At 51.2% G+C, this 20,224-nt stretch overlaps 1 protein-coding gene across 12 annotated transcripts in view; it reads left to right on the plus strand.

Moving 5' to 3' along the window:
- LOC105704041 (cAMP-specific 3',5'-cyclic phosphodiesterase) overlaps positions 1-18,730 on the plus strand; it is a 137,464-nt gene extending 118,734 nt beyond the window's left edge. For 11 of the 12 annotated variants that reach the window (XM_012432898.1, XM_012432899.1, XM_012432897.2 and 8 more), the window contains 5 exons: positions 11,254-11,347; positions 11,760-11,989; positions 13,516-13,779; positions 13,895-13,994; positions 14,113-18,730. In XM_012432898.1, coding sequence (XP_012288321.1) covers positions 11,254-11,347; positions 11,760-11,989; positions 13,516-13,779; positions 13,895-13,994; positions 14,113-14,897 — 1,473 coding nt within the window. In that variant the 3' untranslated portion in view covers positions 14,898-18,730. Of the gene's footprint in view, positions 1-8,769; positions 9,295-11,253; positions 11,348-11,759; positions 11,990-13,515; positions 13,780-13,894; positions 13,995-14,112 lie in introns of those variants that run through there. The other variant, XM_012432901.2, reaches the window with a different exon arrangement.
- Positions 18,731-20,224: the final 1,494 nt, after the last annotated feature.

The following is a 20,224-nucleotide window of genomic DNA, read 5'->3' on the forward strand; positions in this document are numbered from 1 at the left end:
GAAGGGCGTCGCCAATTTTTGCTCTCGGATCCGGAGTTCCTTTCGTACCGGAAAAGGGTACACGGAGGGCTTACGTCCTCCGCATAGTAATTTCGGAGGTTTCCGACCTCGAGACCTCTTCTTCCGGGTTGGTCGTTCCTCTCTACGATTTTTCTCTCCGTTCTCCAGGGTCCTTCTCGCGAGTTCTTCTCTTCGGTTCCACGATTCCTATCATAGGAGTCCGGATCGAACCGGATCATGGCTATCGATAAGCCACGGCAAATAAACTCGTATTGCTTCCGAAACGTTATCGGCGCTTCAACCCGATCGTATCTGCACCTTGGAACGGTCCGGTAGGCAGCACCCCCGTGCCGGCAAATTGAATCGCTAAAGGACCATTGGACTCGTACTTTACAAGGGAATTTCCGCTCGTAAAACACTACTCTTCCTATAATACGCGCCGGGGTCAAGGGCGGAATTTCAATATCCATAAACTCATTCGCGTCGTTCCGGGAATACTTATGCAGATCCCCCACGGTGCGGTTCGGCATTGCAAGCTGCGCCGATCGAACGGTATAAGCGGGAATTGGGCTCGATCGGCGCGTTGTTTGACGTATCGAACCGAATTTCCGGTAAATTCGCTTTGACTTGGAATAAAGGGAACCTACGAGAAATGCGAAGCAAAGCTCAACGCGGCGTTCACGGGGGAAGAGGCAAGAGTCGCGGCTTTGCCAATTTTTATGTCTTTTGGTTTTGAACGTTATTTGCGAGCCTCTTATCTTATCGCTTCAACTTATCAAACATTACCTCAAATTTCTCCCACCACTCGGGCCGCGGCGTTCCACGGCCGCTTATCGGACCGCTCACGGAGCAGAGACGCGGAGATAGAACGCTCGAGTAACTCGAACGAGGCGTTGCTCGAGACGTCGGTCCGCGCTAAGTCGAATCACCCATCGGATGCATCGGGCTGCATCGGCGGATGCATCGGGTTACATCGGGGCATCCGAGCGGCGTCGACGGCCCCGAGTGCTACTTACGGTATTGGCTTTTGTCGTCGCGACAATAGCGACGATGCGTCCGCGACTGCAAAGAGATCCGTGAATAATGCAGAAATATAGGAACAATGCGGAAGAACGTAAGGGAAGAATGTAACGAAAGCGGAGCCCGGACCGATCGATGCTGCAACGGAGTCGACGTGGCAGTCGCGGGAGGGCGCGACGAATTTCATATTTCAGGAATTCCTGCTCTCTCTCCGGAACTTCTCTATCGAAATGGCGGATTAATAAAGAGACCAGAAGTCGGTTTTTCTGCCGACCCGACTGCGAAGGGACCCTCGTCCTCTCTATCTCCATTTATATATTCTCTATATCTCTCTACGCGCAGGAAAATATCTGGTCGAATCGATAAAACCTTTCCTTGGTTCAGCCATGGAATATTCGGGCGCCTCTCGTCGGTACAAACGTTTACTCGAGCGAGTCGCACTTCCCAAATGAGATGCGACGAGCGGGCAACAACGATACCGCGGAGCACGCATTTATAGACTTTCATTGAGCACGCGTCTGCAGGCCGGTCGGTAAATGGCGGCATGCAACGGGCACGCGATAGGCATTAGATCCCCATCTCCGATCGGAAGCTGCAATTGACACCTCGATCTCGTCCACGAGCTACATTCCGCGTGATCGGAGCTTGGACCGGCGACGTCGCTCCGCGGAATCGGCCATTCCGCGCGTCACGTTGGTTAACCTCTCCTTGTCGGGATCAGGGGTCGCCATGAGGAATCTCGTTGTTATCACGTAGCGCGCGCGCGATCGCTAGAAAGCATCGCTGCCACGTAGAACGACGACGTAATAAAACGTACGTGCCGAAATACAATAACGAGCCATCGAACCGGGCCCTACGTTTTTAGAGGCGGGGCGTTTCATATTTTTAGCGAACGAGGGGTCGTCACGACTCGCAATGTTTGCCGATCAAACGATACCCCACGTTCCCCCTAGGTGATGTTCGCGCAAACCGTAAATTTCTGCCAGCTCCCGGCAGCTGCACTCCAGATCCCGTTTCAAACGTTCAGGTGTAAGCGCGTAATTCAAGACGTAGGAGCGGATTTCGCGTACGTGTAAATTCGCACGTCCGACACGGAACTCGTAACCGGAGACTGCGGAGACATCGAATTTCTTGAAAATACCCTGAGTCGTTTTGGAACCATTCGTGGGAGTATATTCGGAAGGGAGGCGAAAGTTTTACGAAGCCCCTAGGTCGGATTTTTGAGAACCCTGCAGGGACGATCGAGGGACGACGAATGGCGCCTAAAAGGGCCGAGCGAGTAGATCGACGCTTTCGGAACCACCCTTAAGTCGGGTTTATTAAAAGATACGCCGGTATCTGGATAGTCGTTAGAAAGTGGGTGAAGGCTCCCCTTAATTCGCGCAGCTATCGACTCCCGTGGCGTCATTCGGCGCGTAAATCACCCCCCGCGTTGGCCGAACGTCAGGGAATTATGCGAAGGACGACTCGCGCGAAAAGAGCACCGTTGGCTGGTTGGAGGAAACGACTCTGGACTCGTCGTCGTCTCGAGTCGAAATCGCTAAATTGGAGACGATTTCGACGGAGGGCGGGAGGCATTCGACGCGATCGACGAAACCACCCGTCTCGAAAGTCTCGAAATTACCGAGCGTTGACTCCGAAGTCCTCGCTCGAATTTGCCAGTGTTTCCCTCGGAATGAAAATACGAAGTCGAGGGCGACTCGCGCGACGCTGCGACTGATCGATTCTATTCTCGCGGGGCAAGGCCTGAAATAAATCCCCCTCGCACTTGACCTGCATTCCGGCGATCGGTCGTGTGCGATAGTCCTCGGTTCTGGCAGAGACCCGGCAACTTCGTCGGCCCTTTCGCGACTCCGGAGGACTTTCCGAACTGGAACGTATCCGACCAAATTCGGGGAAGGTGCCTGGCACCGTCGGGGAACGTCGGAAGTCGAAAGTCGACCGCTTCTTTTCTCGAAATGGATGACGTTCCATCCTCCTGAGAGGGGAAAAAGTTCCTCGAGAAAACGGCCTCCTCCCCCGGAGAAAATCCGTGGGAACAAATCCGCGCCGTCCGATCCACGCTCGCGATATGGGAAACTCGGGGTTGGCAAATTAAAACATCCCCGGGGGAATTACTTGGCATGGGGGAGAGTTAAGAGCGGGGTCCCCGCTGCGCCCGCTCCGTTCTAGAAATTCCGCAATTACAAAACGGAGCCGTTATTCCCGGCGTCGGCGCCTTTCCCGAAATCGTCATCTCGGAAGCGACAAGGTCGGTTCCGCGGAACTCGAGAATGTATGTCGGTGCTTTCGCTCGTAAGCTCTGGCTCCTGGCCGGAGGTGGACGATGCCTGGTGTTGCGCGCTTTCCTTTCTCGACGATATCCATCTTTCTCTCCCTTTCCCTCTTTCGCGTGCCGCTTTCTCCTCCCCTTCGACTCGGCCCGCTCTAATGGCTTTCCGACTCGATGCCGACATAACCCGAGCGCGCACTCGCGCGAAAGCTCGTTGCAAAAGCTCATTGCCTGTGACCGCGCACTTACGATGCGTTTTTACAACGGACCAACCTCCTCTACGTAGAAGCCGATCTCTACCGTCGCGGAATCGCGGCCGCGCTATTCGGCCCGCTTTTGTTGCGGCGACCCTGCGGTGGGTTATTCATGCTCCGTTCATTGACTATACATGACGCAGCGTCACGTTTGCGCGTCTACCCAAAGCGTGAGTGCACTTGCTCGTTACGAGACCGTCGCGTGTATTTTCACGTGTGTCGACTAATTAACCTAATCGTTGTCGTTAGTCGCGCGTCGCGGAATTACGCGGTTTTCGGATTTTTCTATAAAATAGCGACTCGAGCCCCGCTCGTCCGTCGCCCTCGTTCAATCGTAGGCGCGGTGTAATGCGCCTTCCGTTAATCGTTTTTCCTCGAAATCGACTTTTTTTTTTCCTCTACGCGGAAAGAGTCGAGTCTCCGTTCGTCGCGAATTCGATGCAAGGCACTCGTGACGCGCAATTTCTAGACTCGATCGGTACAATTAACCGCGGCCATCCGCGTGCTCGACGATCTCGATGACGGATCCGCTCGGTTAATTTCGCCCCTGCCATTGCGGCCGCCGATTGCCCCATGGCCGGTTGCATAATATCGCGGTTGCCGGAAGTTTTTATAGGACGGTGCATTACGCCGTCTGACGTGCAATTACGCGACGCCGAGTTATCGTCGTATGCGCCACTTATGTAAAAGACAATGCTTGCACATCGCGATTTCACGTGGGTCAACACGAGCGGTGGAGGTTGGTAAGGTAGGGAACCGCCACTCGACTAGGCCGCATAACAGAAATTCCGGCGATCGAGATCGATGCCTTACTTATCGACCAACGAGCCGTCATAAGAACGCATATCTCTAGTCATATTTTTTTCCGAGCCAACCAGGTGCGAAATGAACAAAGACTCGACTGCGAGAACGAGGAGCCAAATAAATGCACGGTGACACCGATTTTCGAGGTTCCGGGCTCCATCGATTATCGAGGAATCGAAGAGAGCCGCATCGCTGGAAGGTCGCGGTGCAGCGGCGATTCGGTGCATCGATACCTCGCGCCAATCCCTCCAGCGCGAGGGGAAGAACGTCCGATCGGAAGGCTGCGGCTGAAATAATCGAGATCGAAAGAAATAGAGGACAGGTCGAACGAGAAACAAGGGCACGAAGGACACGCGAGCGTGCTCTGCCTCCTAATCGATGCACCCGAGTAGATCGATAAAATTCGAATTTCATTAATTAGAATGTATCGGGGAAATGCTCCTCTTCCCTTGCAGACATTCAAGGCAATCGTGCTCGCCGCCACGAGGGCCGCGAAATGCACGGAACGACGAATCCCCACCGGTTACGTCGATCGATCGAACCGGCAAAACCTCCAGGGAACAACGTCCAATGAATCGAACGTTTTACGGCAGATTGTAGAAAAACCTGCCACGGAGTCCGCACTTTTTCCCGAGGGGACGATCCGCCCATTGTTCCGAGTTTCGTTGTCCGCCCATCTCGTGAGCACGGTTAACGTCGCCATGGCTCACCTTTCTATGTCCCACCGATGAAATATTCATGAAGTGTCTCGAGTACGAACTCGAACCCCCTCGAAGTACGATCGAAGAAAGTTCGAGGGGTTCTCTCGGCTCGCAAAACTATTACCTATGCGTATGATAAACGATGTTAGGCGCGTACGTAAATTATTCGAACGACATCGACGGAACTCGAGATCGTCGCGTGGGCGATATCCAACCGAAGTTTTCCTATTTATTTATCGACGAAACTCCTGCGATAGGAGTTTGGAGAAGGGGGAAGTAATTGCGTAAGGTCGTAAGACTTCTAGCCGAGCTTGCATTAAAAATAAACCGCGGAAATTCCGAGCGGCCGGAAAGCGTCCGTCCACCGGTGGAAGTGGTTCTCGGTAAATCCGGCGGTCTTCGGCCGTTGGCTTCTCGGGAAAACAACGATTTCCGGAGATGCAAGAGGGACTCTTCCGCTCTCGATGCAGGCTTCGAGAGAAACATCCACTGGGTGGGGCGGAAGAGATTCCACTGATTAAGTCCGCCCCGAATTTGGCAGAATTTTTGTCATTAACCCGAGATCCAGCCAGACGATATGTCTGCCTTGACGAAGTTAAACAATAACAGCGAAGGAAATAACCGCGAATGACGTAAATCCATTTGATGCGACGCTTTCCGACGTGCTCCTTCCTCGCAGATACGCGATACGTTCACCAACGAGACTAATTACAGGGATTACCTTTGCTGGTTCTCTCGATTTATTGCACCACTATTGCTCGCTCTCGGTGGCTCATAACAATCGAGTCGTTCCGTGCTCTTTTAACGCGTAAGAGTCCTCCGCGCTCCCCGAGTGACTCTCCTTGTTAGAAGACTCTTCGTTGTCGACAGGCGATACCAAAAAACCGTGTCGTAAGGTCGCCGCAATGGTCGAGTGAAGTAATCGGGAATAATCGTGTAACGAGTGAGGAGTCGTTTGGGTGGATATCGAGGGATATTAAAATACGTCCCGGAACCGCGCATAAGTATCGAGATTTCTACGAGTTTTGTTTAATAATCGCCCTCGTTGGTCACGTACACCGTTCCAAGGTTAATTACCGTCAAAGAACCGTGCACGTAGAGAACGATGTCACACTTCGATTAGTCATTATCGCGGAGGACTAATTGACTTCGCCTAAGAAGAAAAGGTGTCCGCGGTCACGTCGCTCCCTGGATTATCATTTTTGCAGAAGATGGCGGGGGAAACAAATCGGAAGTGCCGTTTAACGGCGCGTAGGAATTGTTGCTCGGTCTTAAATAGATCTTGGCGGGTCGAGTTGCGAAAAATGTTTTGGGATTTCGAGAGCCTTCTCTCGAGTCGTCTCGAGTTCGCGGAACCTCGCTCTTGATCGAGCCAATCTTTTATCCAATAAACGGCTTCGTCGGCATAAATAAGTCGATCGTCCTTTCCATCGGTTAAACCGGTAAGTCTTTGTCCAGCTGCAAGCGAGATCCGAATGAGAGCCGCAGACGATGCTTGCGAGTCGGGAAGAGAAATGCATTGTCCGTTTGCACGGATGCGCGCGTTCATCATCGCGGAACGTGGTAGCGTTTGGATTTATCGCGCGAATCTCCGGCGAAAGCGAGCTCGAGTGCCGCGCGAAGCCGAAGGAGTCCAACGAGAGATTCGCGGATAAGCTTCCTTCTGAGAGTCGCATTCCTTTCCGCGAAGTTACGACCGTTTAACGTAACCATCTCAAATAAATAGCGACCGTTTTTCTTTCGACTTTATCGTCGAGACTTCCGATGATCGCGGAGTCCCTCCCACGCGACGCGAACCTTGACGCCGAGACGTTGACCGAGAACGCCGCTTTTTTGGACTCGCCCAAAACGTGTACCCTTGAACTTGTTCGGGCATCTCGGTAAAAACGAATCAACGAATAAAGAAACTCGTCGGACCGATCGGTGGACGAAAACAAGCTCCGATCATCCCTCTCCCTCCCGACCTCCGCCCACGCCGGCTCGGACCTTCTCGGCCAATCCCTGTTAAGCCACGATCGCCTTTGTTACCGATGTGCTTTGACTCAAAATTAGGACCTATTATTTCGAAATTATCTTCTCGAGAAGCATTTTCGCCGGTCGGACGAGTTTCGCCTCGACTTCTCCCCGGACAAAAGAGTCGAGCGCGAGCCCCTCGGATTAATTTTGATCCTCCATCGAAACGCTCGGCTAAGGGACGCTCCGATTCTCCGCTCTCAAAGGAAAAGTGACGAACTCTTCTTATCCGATCGTCTGCAATTATGCATCGAGTAGACCGTATCCTTATCACCGCGAAACGCGCACGCTCTTCGCAGAAGTATGCTTTCCCGAGCAGACGAGTCTGCTCGTCTGGTTGTCTGCTTGTCAAGCATTATGACTGACTCGACCTCGTTTCACGTGCACTCTCATCGAGTCAACGTAACGTCTGTTTTATAATTCAATTTAAGGAATCTTCCGACAGACCGCGCCTCGTCGTATCAAGGAAAATGAACGCCTTTGTCCCAATCGACGCCACCCGTGACGTGGCGAACGTTTTTCTTCTTTTTTTTTTTTTGCACAGTTCTCGACAAATCGAAAAGTCTTTCCGCGTTCGGGAAAATCAACTTGACGCCCTGCGAAGAGGACCATTACCGTAAGTGGGAACGACAGGCACCCACGGTGAGATATTCCTCCGAGACCTGGCAAAGACCATCGATATACCGCTTCTCGATTTTAATCGATCCTCTCCCCCGCCTTAATACCGTAATCCAGCGATTGTCCGAGATGCGCCGAGGCGGCCGAGACAAGAAGCTCCGATTGTTCGGCCTCCCGTTCGCGGACCAATTCGCATCTCTGGGTGCCGTGACTATACGAAGCCCCGTAATAATTGGCGTCGCAGGAGTAGGCAATATAATTTTTGCTTACATCGCCGGTTTTATCTCGATTGACGCAGCGACAAGACGGCCAAGATAAATCGCGACCGCGAGTGCGCGACGCTCTCCTCGACCGCGTGGAGGGCCCTTTGATGGGTTTCAATCTCCCTCGAGAAGTTCGTCGAGCTCTTTCTCTTTGTTTCCTCTTCGGGCCGCGATGCTCGCTCGATTGGAGCGGGATTATGCAACTCCACTTGACATTGAGCATAATCGGATTTTCCTGAGGATATCGCGCCTATTTACCGATACCTTGCGCACATGTTTCGCCCCTCTCGGACGGTCATCCCCGGACGCACCGCATGCGTTTTATTCCACCCATACCATTTTCTATCGCGAGCTGCACGTGTTCGGCATGATCGAACATCTGTGGATTAGCGGATCGTCACCTCGGGTCGATTTCGAAATTGGGCGCATGCGGGACCGCGCGGGTCTCCTTGCTCGTTTTCCCTCCGCGACCATGGTGGCGCGATGTCGCGAAGGATGATCGATCGAAATAGCCGGTAACGGGTAAACGTTCGCTTCCGTGAAGTAGAAGTCTCCCGAGGACCGCTTTCATATCCCGAGATCTTCCCGGTAATTCGGGGAAGAAAAATACGCAAGTGCCAATTCCTAGCCTTCTTTTTAATCCCCGGTAGAAGCGCCAGAGCCACCTCTCGTTTCGCAAGATTCGCGAGAACGTCGGTGGTCCTGGGATCGCGAATAGAGAAGTCGGTTTCTCAGCATCCTGACGCACCGGAAAGCCGCGTATCGGAGGAGCCGCGACGGTTCTCTCTCGTTGGCTTCTGGTAGCCGCATCCCCACCATCGATGGCGGCGCTTGTGTACGCTCGAGCAATGGACGCCAGATATAAGCCGGGCGGCTCGAGTCGGCACGTAGACCACCTTCGACACTCGGACCCGAAAGAGCACCGCGAGAGCTTAAACGCGACGCTATCGGGACATCTCGTTGCGGTGGTGGGAAAAGTGAACGCGAATCGATCGAGGGGTAGCGAGCGATGCGCTGAAGAGGGCCCACAGGGACTCCAAGATCGACCGCGGACGAGCCGCAGAGGGCTGAGTCGCGGACATCCGCGTCGAGAAATTGCAAAGTGCCGGTCGCGACAATCCTGAGGCTACTCGGCGCCAGCGACTTCCATCTCCGGCGCCGTAAGGCGCAGACGCGTTGAAGGGACCGCTTCCGGTCCCGAGACTCTCGAGAACCGATTTTTCACGAAAATGGTCGGCAGGTTGGAAGGCCAGGTCGAGACCGGCAAGATGGAGGACTCCGCCACCTGTTACGGATACCTTCGGACTCTGGCCGATCTCACTGCCATGGCCAGCATCCTGGCCGTGCAGGTACGGCGCTTTTGACTCTCCCTCCCCCGGGGGCAAGCCGCCTCGCGCGCTCCCTCGAGTAGAAAGCTCCGAGAGCGGAAAATAGGCGCTAATCGGAGTAATTTCACTCCTCGGAGTTCCCGCGAACGGGATTCGCGGGAAACGGGAAATTTCGAAAGTTTCGGGAAGCGATTCCGCCCCGAACGATGAGTCAAGCTCTATCGCTTAATGCGGTGTTAACGGCTGCGGCGCCTTGACATAAAAAGAAACGATAAACCGTATCGATTTGGGTCGATCGCGAAAGTTATCGCAATGGACTGGGACGGGTCTTCGAACCACCGTATCTGATACAATTAATACTAATCGCTCTCTCTTAACGGTTTAACGCTCGAGTAGAGCGATCGGCGATCTCGTCCCATGCCGAGAAGCGAGCGATTTTTGCAAGTTTTGAATAAGGAGGATATGTCGTAATTTCGATTTTTTTTTGACGCGAACGATGGTTCTTTAAATCGAAGATCGATCACCGCGAGAATTACGGAGACGTATCGATCTTTCGGGACGTCCTCCGATTGGTGAACTTTGAGCGTGAAAGTTATCGGAACTCCCTGCGATATAGGTCTTTGATCGAGATCGCATCTGATTCAATTAACCCTAATCGTACTTCTATCCCCTGTTTCTTTGTAAGACGATAACGATCTCTGGAGGGACAATCTCCGCGCGCGATCGCGACTTCTAGTCTTATTCTCGAGAAAAACATGCAAATAGCGGGACCAGGAAAATCGGTGACGGCGATCTTTGAACGCATGTTGCGACTTCCCGGAATCAAAATATTATCGATCGCGGACACAAAAGTATCGAAGTGTACGTCGCGTCCGATTATCGGGAGACGCGTTAACAATTTTTCTGCATTTCCGTCTATCTATATCGCTCGTTATGCAATCCCACGTTGCCGTTGTAATTGTCCCGTTTTTCTTCGCTCTTTTTTTCGCGCAATTTCAGCACTTCGGCCGTTTAATACCCGCAATCCTGGTCATACCGTTGCCGTGAAATTATCGCGGTTTACGTTTCGCGAAACGTAATTCACGGTCTCCCCTGGATTTTCTCGGTAACGATCGTCCCTCCGGCTGTGCGAGACGTTCAAGTACGCGAACTGCGTAGTCGACTTAAGGGTACCGGCTCAAATTGCGGAAAACCATTAACGAGCTCGTCAAGGGATAACGCGCGCCAATAGCTCGTTGATCCTGCGTCACCGGAGTACGCACACCGCGACATACCCGGACACAGCCTCGGATGAGACGCTTCCTGTACGTTGACACTGACACCCAGGCGCGCATTCCTACGAGGGAAAAGTGCCCGGAGTGCATCGGACGCTCGTCAAGAGATAACGGCTCTTAACCGACGCACGGAATGCTCGGACCGGACTTTTACACCGTTTACTTTGACTCGCGAGATAAATGTATGAAATTTCGAGGGAACGTCAAGAGGAGGTGCACTCGAGTGCATCGCGCGACAACGACTCGCGACGGTGATTAATGATTGCTCGGTGACCAATCGACTCGTCAACACCTTGTCTCGCGATAGAAATTTATCGGTATCTGGTATGGGGCTCGTCGTAAGAGAACGCGTGCCAGGAAAAGATCGTTGATCGACGGTAAGGAATCGACGTCGATTCCACTTTGAGCATTCGCGTCGAATCGCGACGTAGTCGAGAACTCGATCTCGCGTTTGGCACGAGTTCCCCTGGTCCTAGAACCAAATCGAGGGTCACGGCCATCGAGCGAACGAGAGTCGATTAATGCCATCGATCTCGCCCCCGTGACTCGCGAGTGGACGTCCACTGGGCAGCGTTTGCCCCTTTTCATTATCGAAATGGACAAACTTATTGTTAGCCGAGGTCTGGCTTTATTTGACCCTATTCCGAGTTCGATGAACTCCAGATTGGACGGAACCAATAACCCTGTTCGACGTTTCTGTTCGCAGTTCAAGCGGATGCTGAACAAGGAGCTGTCACACTTCTCCGAGTCCTCCAAGTCCGGGAATCAGATCTCCGAGTACATCTGCAGTACCTTCCTGGGTGAGTTAATTCGTGTCTAATGACAATACGTCGCTCCAGGTAAGACCCCGTTTCGCCAGGCAGACTTTGGACTACGTGCGGAATTTCCGGACAAAACGCACGTCCGGAATCGGAGTTGTATTAGACCTTCGCAGAAGTTCACGTACTCGGGGTCGTTATCGCAGCTGATTTCTGCGTGTCTTCGACGCAAGCTAACTTTGGCGATTTATCGGCAGGTCTCGTTAAAAGACGAGATAAAGATGGATTAGGTAGACTCGTTGTTTATTTGCGCCCACTCGTCCCAAGCTCGAATAGATCGGTGCGGCGCCAAGTGCGATTACCTCGGACTTTGATAACGGCGAGACGTGTTTTCGTAGAAAATTCGTACCCGAGGGAATTCTAGCAAAGCTAACTCTCGATCCGACCCTTCCAGACAAACAGCAGGAGATCGATCTGCCATCTCTGCGCATCAAAGATGCCGTGGGTGGAACCGCAGGTGTCGATGCGAGGACCGCGAAGAAGAAGGACCGGGTGCAGAGAGGTCCTGCCGCTATGTCGCACATAAGCGGCGTTAAACGGCCATTGACGCACACGAACAGCTTCACCGGTGAACGAGTACCTCTACACGGAGTCGAGACCCCCCACGAAGAGGAGCTGGGCAAGGTGGGTAACGCTAGGTCGAGCTTTAAACCCGATCGAAAAACGCGACTCTGGACGCTCGGTTGTATAAGAGCAATTCGAGAACGGAGCGAAAATAGCATCTTGTCGGATGCATGAAAATGGCGCTAACGACGTAGCCGAGTAATTTCCTGCTCGTCGGAAGAGCGCGGGAAGAAAGGATCGAGGAAAGGTCGCAATTGCAGCTGATCTCGCGCCTCGTAATAATTGGCCGATGGGGCTCCTCGCGTAGATCCCGACGTGAATAGGACTAGTTAAGCTAGCTCTGTTTTCCCAGCGATACCAATCTACGAATCAAGCCGAGGAGACGACCTACATGTTAAACGCCGCGGAGCGCCACTCGGTGACTCCCTAATTGGATAAACAAAACTATCGAGCGACTGCTACGTCCGATGTGCGTTAAGGCGGCTGCGGTATCGCGATCTCGGCTCGACGTCCCACGCGGCGTGATTACCCGTTTGTTCGCGGTTTGTTCCCAACGACCCGGTTGATCGGCCGGATTGTACGATCGAGATTCCAAACCGTGCACCAGGAAGTGGACCGGCGAATTTCTGCCTTCGACCGGATATTTGGGATTCTATTATGTGAGGTCGACAATGGAGGCAAAATCGCACCTGACAATGGACGCTGCAAAGGGTGAAGGGTTTCAAGAAATAATCGCGGCACCGACCGAGTACGTCATTAATGACATCCTTGGGTGGAATAAGATATTTTAGGCTCGTGGAAGACAAAGCAACCGTCAGACGTGGCGCCGTGCCATTTAAGGCAACTTGATCTGGCCTCTGGTGTAGAATGTCGTTTCCACTCCCACGCGTTGTGATTCAATAGATACCCACTTATGCTCAGGCTGCTCCTCGCGGGTATCGATGACCATCCGAGTTCCCTGTCGACTCGAACTGTCTGGACGTTTAAGGCGTTACCAAAGGGTCATCCTGAATATATCCAAACGTCAAAATATTTTTAAAACGAACTCGCGAAACTTCATTTTCTGAAAAAAAAAAAAAGTACTTATTCCAGACACGAAGAAAGAAAAAATGTTTTGTCGAAATATAAAATTTCGCTAGTTCCAAGACCTTCGTTGGTATCTGCTTAAACGCGGGTTAAATTTTCAAATCATACGGTGCACCCAGTTTGGAGAAGAGTTTTATAAATATTTTAACTCTGATATATATAGAATGACCCTTTCGTATCACCTCGAGTCCCCCGTGTTCAGACTCCGTAATAGGATTCCGAATGCCTGACCGAACGGGTTAATTACCATACGCGTTTCGCGAACCTTGCTCGACGCGACCAGCGAAAAGTGCACGCGACGTGTCTCGTTGCTACCTAACCTCTATTTCCTCCGTTTGCTCGAACACGGTCGACCGAAGTAAGGCAATACGATGTCATCGGCGTAGTATGTCGGTTGTTATTCACGAGGCACGCCATGTGCGGGATAGTATAAGCCTTAACCCATCGACCGGTCGTTCGAGGAGCGCAAAACCGACCTAATGAAACGTTCGTTCGAGCAGCTCCTCTCCGACATCGACAAGTGGGGCGTGGACATCTTCAGGATAGGGGAACTGAGCAACAACCGACCGCTCACCTGCGTGGCGTACACAGTCTTCCAGAGTCGCGATCTGCTCAAATCTCTGGCGATCACGCCGAAGACGTTCGTTACTTTCATGATGACCCTGGAGGATCACTACGTGAAGGACAATCCCTTTCACAACAGCCTGCACGCGGCCGACGTGACGCAATCTACGCACATCCTGCTCAACACGCCCGCCCTCGAGGTGAGCAAAAGACGGGCCATTGTCCGACCTTTTCTAAGCTGGGGGTATAAACGAGTGCGCATCAAAGAACGTAAACGGTTCAGTTTGTATAATTGACCCTTTAATGTCCCCTTAGTCCGTGTTCACGCCGTTGGAGATCACGGCTGCCCTGTTCGCCGCCACCATCCACGACGTCGACCATCCCGGGCTCACGAATCAGTACCTCATAAACTCAAGTAAGTACCGAGATTTGAGCTCTTCGAGCAACCGAAGCTCGCGTTGACTTTCGCTCGAAACGGCCGAGTAATTGATTGGAATCGCGAAAAGCTAGATCTTGGAATTGCGTCGTTTCAGGTTCGGAGCTGGCCCTGATGTACAACGACGAGTCCGTGCTGGAGAACCATCACCTGGCGGTAGCGTTCAAGCTCCTTCAGAACGAAGGATGCGACATATTCGTTAGCTTGACGAAGAAGCAGCGCCTGACGCTGCGGAAAATGGTGATCGACATGGTGTTGTCAACGGACATGTCGAAGCACATGACCCTGCTGGCGGACTTGAAGACCATGGTGGAGGCGAAGAAGGTCGCGGGTTCGGGAGTCCTGCTCCTCGACAACTACACGGACAGGATCCAAGTGCTGGAGAACCTGGTACACTGCGCGGATCTGTCGAACCCGACCAAACCGCTGCCTCTGTACCGCCGGTGGGTGGCTCTGCTAATGGAGGAGTTCTTCCTCCAGGGCGACAGGGAAAGGGAGCAGAACATGGACATCAGCCCCATGTGCGATCGACTCAGCGCGACCATCGAGAAATCGCAGGTCGGCTTCATCGACTACATCGTCCACCCCCTGTGGGAGACGTGGGCCGACCTGGTGCATCCAGACGCCCAGGAAATCCTAGACACCCTGGAGGAGAACCGCAGCTGGTACAAGTCCATGATCCCGCCGTCTCCCCCCGCCGAGGACCAGCAAGCCAACGACCAGCAGTCGGACAGGATCCACTTCCAGGTGACCCTGGAGGAGGGCGACGAGTCCGGCGACGTCGGGGACATCGGCGACGCCGGGGACCCCGGCGAAGGCGACGGCACCCCCGGCGTAGAGGGCGGCGAGGCCGACGAGGGAGCCGGGGAAGCTGGGATGTGACGGAGGCTGGCCGTCATCTGCAAGAAGTTTCACGAGAAGGTGCAGCAGACTTGGTGGCGAGTTCGTCAGTGACACCAAAGTCCTCTCCGTTCCGGTGTCCCGGTCGGTAACCCGCGGGGTGGATGGTGCCTCCCGACGGGCACCCGAGCTGACCCCTGATCGCGAGCGGACGCAACTCCCCGGGGGCTCTGGAACACGAGGTGGAGCCCAGGGTTACGCCTTCCCGGCTCGGCTGGACCGGGTTCGAGGTGAAGAGACGCGACCCGAGGGGTCCGTTGATCGCGCGTCGACGCCCTCGTCCAAGGAACTCGACGAAGGAACTCGAGCTGGAGAAGAAATCTCACGATGTACCTGTGTCTCGACGAGCGCAGCTTTTGGAACGCCGCAGCGGACGAGGTCCCTGGGACCGGCCGAGAGAACGTATCGATTCGACGAGACGGGCCGGGCGCGCCCGACAGGCAATCGGTCGAGGACCTCCCGTGTCGATTTGGACCTCGGCTGGCCGTCCCGGCGCCGTTTGTCGGTCAATCGCGGCGAGAGGTCATCCTTGTCCTGGCGGACACGGATCGTTCAATGACATATCACTGGTTAGAGGTACAACGTCGGCACGGCGAGAGCGGGAACGGGCAAGGGAGGACGAGCGATCGGGAGGTAAACGGGGAGGAGGATCGATTGTTCCGACCTGGCGAGGTGCGATATTTCACGGACGCGTGATCCATTTTACAACGTCAACTTTTTATCATTTCCCGCGTGTAAAGTCCGACGCGCGGCGGACACTTGTATAGGCGCGACCACGGAGTCGCGAGCAAACGGGGTGAACTTGAATTCTACCATGAGCTTATTAATCGACTGTTTCTCTTAAATCGTAGTCGCTGCGCAATTGTCGGCGTACGTAAGACCGCTGTGTTCGTCGATGTCGGGACTTTCCTTGCCCGCCGAAACGGGGAGCGTTCGAGAGTCGATCCCCTCGGTTTTTAGTTTCTGGACGATCGGTCTCGAGGCGAAGGTCGTGGATTCGAGGAAGACGAGAATGGCCGGTTGGGAAAGAGCGAGGCGAGTCGACGAGGCCGCAAGGAGAACCGAGATTCCATACGTTTCCTTATGCTTGGTTTTCCGATTAACTCGATTAGTACCTTACGGTAGATGAGAATACCTATCTTGAATGTAAGATTTTGTCTCGATCGCTTATTAGGGTCTAGCGCTATAATTAAAAGAAATCCCGACAAGTAGCATCGCAAATCGGAAGGATCTCTCGTAACGAAACGCGCGCGGAAGTTAGTCGAGCAAGACGTTACATCCCGCCGACACCGAAGACACTCACGCAACAAACGCGACACCCCCACGCGCGCGCGCCCGCGTACCATGGGATTAATGGGAGGAATTAATTTTAATGCGCGACCAAGCGAGAGCTGGCCTTTTCGGTCGGTATTAAAATTAATTCGCGATCGAATCACGCTTTCTCCGCCCGAATAATGTAACGCGGTTCCACGACGAGGGCAGCTAGAGGTGGGAGGAACCGCGAATCTAATTAGTAATTGTTTTTAACCAAAGAATAATGTTAGTTACGTACCGTAAGCGATCATCGAGAGCGCCCCGACACCCGGTAACCATCGCCAATGGTCCATTTCGCAGCTTGTAACGACGATAGCGGGTAGACCTTTTAGGAACTTGTATAAGTCGATGTGCTGACACCCTATTCGCTTGAATGTCTCTCCATGAGCCGCTCAAATCACGAGTCGTCGACTAAACGAGCTCTCGCAACGATCGTTCCTGTGGCGCTCGCGAACGAGTCTTTCGAGGAGGTCGTCCTGCCCTCGGCAATGGTTCTCGACCGTTAAGTATTTTTACAAACGAGCGCGACGCCGCTGCCGAGCTTTCGTTAAAGAGTCTTCGTCGAATACCTCGTCGCGACATCGGTTTACGAGGACACGAATGTCCTCGTTGGCTGCCTTTGGCTCGAGGGGGCAAAGTATCCCAAAGAGGGTTACGGTCGACCGACGTCGTCGTTAAGGGGGGCTTTCGTTTCGGCGACGCGTTCGCGATTTCTAGTCCGAAGACTGCCTGCTTGGAAGATTCGCCGGCGAGTCGCAAGCTCTAAAAGTCCCTAAACTAAGTAGAGTTAAATCAGCGAGCCGAAACGGTACCGGAAGATCAGCCTTGCTGGACAAAGCGTCTCGACAAATGACGGGTATAAAGCGTCGAAATGGAGTACAGGGGAGAGAAACGGAGAGTGAGAGCGAGGAAAAGATCCGTGTAATGTATCTAAGTCTAATGTAATCGTCCTACTACCACGAGAAATCTGTATCTGTGTTGTAGCATTGATTCTAGTAAGTGTTTGGTGCTGGCCACCAAGTTTAGGGTTATTATGATAACGAATACGAGTAACGTTAAGACGAGTAACTTAAAAAATTAAAAAAAAAAAACAACAAAAACGAAGACGTAGCGCGTAAGTCAACGAGGTTGTAAGAGACGCTCGGGAAAAACGAGAGAGGGAGAGAGAGAGAGAAGGACGTGTCCTGATCGCTTCGGCGGTACAGTGACATCGTTTGTACAAATCAAATATCAACTGGTGTACCTTCGCGTTGAGCTTGGTACGGCGGAAATACCATTTGTTTTAATATTAAGAAAGTGTTCAAGAACGATTAAGGGAGAGGGCTTTCGGAGGGCGTACGAGACGCGGAATCGATAGCCAGTGTTGTCGATTACGTCGGAACGTAATTCTTTCGCAACCTTGAAGTCGCAAATCGGAATTCGTGAGGTCGATCGGAAAATATTAATTTCTCATCTAATTGTTTCAATGCTCGTAATTCTTAGTAGTGACTTTTACAGCAGGCCGATAGGCCGTACTTTTTAGCGTTTCACCGCGTCTTTGACCCGTAAACTGTAGTCGCGGTGTAATCGACAACGCTGGCAAAGAAGGGGAAAGAAACGAGAGAAACCGAACCCGCCGTTGAATATATAAGGAGGAAGATTCGTTTGCGTGATAGTGAAAAATTGCCAAATATATCGGGAATCACCGAAAGGGTTGAAACTCTTGTCCATTCCCTGCGACGAGTTTCATTAAATATCCGTTCGATTAAATCGCGTTCGCGTTGGAAAAATCGATTTAAAACTTACCGATTGTCTTCCCTGAAATCGAGACCTCGGATCTCCAATGTCAAACTTGCAATTATTTCACTGAATATTATGGGAACTCTAGGTGATTATTTCCCGAAATCCATTGAATATGCTTTGGGCATTTTTACTTGAGAAAATTAAGTTTGGGGAGAATTTTAAATCCGACTCCACGGAAACTTATCGATTGGTTCGTATCGTGAATTCACCGAAGAAAGGTCCCTTCCGAGAACCGAGCAAAAGTCGCGAAACTCAATGTTGCCAATAAATAACGCGTCGTCGATCTTGATCCTTATTTGTTCAACGGCACGGCGCAGGGAAGATTTAATAACCGATTACCCTTGTCGAAGGATCTCGCGCACACGCAAGTATCACACGCAAGAGAACCCTCCGTTCGCATCTAACATACCACGTACACCCTACATACACGCGTACATTACGCAGTTTGTCAATTGTTCGCTGCAGCACTGATTCCGGCGCGTTAAAGTAACACTTTCTTTTCCCGAGAAAGAGACTCTCTCATCGCTTAGGGATTGCTCTAACGACGTTTTCCTTTTTCCAGTACGACAATTGCGACGACTTAACGAGATGTGTATTAATTAAACAAAACGACAAAAAAACAAATGTGTTTGATTGCTGGACAGTTAAAAGAACATGTATTAATATCGTGTAACCCTCGTATGAGATATATGTGTAATAAAAGCATATTTATTGTCGGATTCAATGACTCATTAGTTCCTATGCCGACATCTCGAACAAATGTTACGTTTCGTGGATCGCGAAAACTCGGAATAACGAATGGTCCTGTCGATTTCAAACAGTACGAGTTCCACTACCCTGAATTAATTTTTTTTTTTAATAACGACAAGCTGGGAGATTCACCAGTTGAAGGGTGAAATAAGTCGACACACTCCTGCTTAATTATTTGTAAATATATTATCGAGTAACATCTATAATATAATAATGAAAAACCATTTATATTAATAAGTATCATTGTAATATGTCAATTCAATAGTGAAACACTCAGTATGTATAGATTTCGTAGCTTCCAAGCGTGGTTTCCCTTTTTCCCTTTGGAATAGTACTGCCGGAACTCGCGTCGCACGGTTTCGGAAAATCTTTTTTTTTTTTAAACAAGTACGAGACTTTCGATGATACACTCGGTTGTTGGAATCGCGTATTTTTATTACCATACCAAAAGAAAATGTTCTCGAGCATCCTTAACCGCGATTACCTTAATCTATCCTCGTTATTGCGGTATATTGAAGTGTTTATCGTTTACTTCTTTATAAAATCGATGGAAATTACCAAGTACGCTGCTAAGACTAGAAAAGGTAATAGTCGTTGTGTTTCATTCTACGGATAATAACTTGTGTCGATTACATTGCGAGGGGATTGCACAAATTCTCATAACGTGCTTTCTCGAAGTACCGTTTTCCTCAAATTTAACATAACTCGAGAGTGTACAGTTACAGTCTTGGTAACCAAAGCAAATAAAAAACGAAAACAACTTCAATTCCACCACAGATCCATCAAGAACATTAAGTTCATAAAATAAAAAAAAACGAGATAATACTGTAGTATTAGGTAACATCACATCTAGATTTTCTTTTTCACGGACTTACCGCACGGTATGACTAGCAAATAATTTTTTAATTAATATTGGACCAATTATTATAACGATACTTTCTGAGTGAGTACGGCGCTATGTAATACTTTCAAAATGCGGTTGGCAGAATTTAAGATCTCTTTTTCTCGGATGGAAACCGAAATAATTTTATCCAATCGTCCAATGACAATAAAAAATTCGCGAATGCAAAATCTGACCAAGAGGCATTGCTAACGCAACTAAGACGTATGGAACTACAGCTCGAATACGTCAATTTTTTAAAAAAGCACCATCAAAGTAGAATCAACGTTTCAACATAAATCTACTGGGATAAAGTATAAAATCAGTGACTTTACGTTTGATTCAAGTACCCTGGAATCGTCGCCCTTTCGTCTGGACGTGGTAACGGAATTATCGTAGGAAAGCCTCGGTTATCCGATGTGCCATGCCAACGTTCTTAACATGGAACCGACCAATAGTACTTCCCTACTCGAATTAAGCCTACTATGTACAAATAGGTGGAGGAACGTTGAGGCCGGAAAACTGACGTCTCTCGTTTTCAAAAAGGAGCATTTCTCGGACAAAATTTAGACTCCGAGCAACG

Source organism: Orussus abietinus, unplaced genomic scaffold, assembly GCF_000612105.2.
Source record: "Orussus abietinus isolate OABI.00-Male unplaced genomic scaffold, Oabi_2.0 scaffold11, whole genome shotgun sequence".
Classification (NCBI taxonomy): domain Eukaryota; kingdom Metazoa; phylum Arthropoda; class Insecta; order Hymenoptera; family Orussidae; genus Orussus; species Orussus abietinus.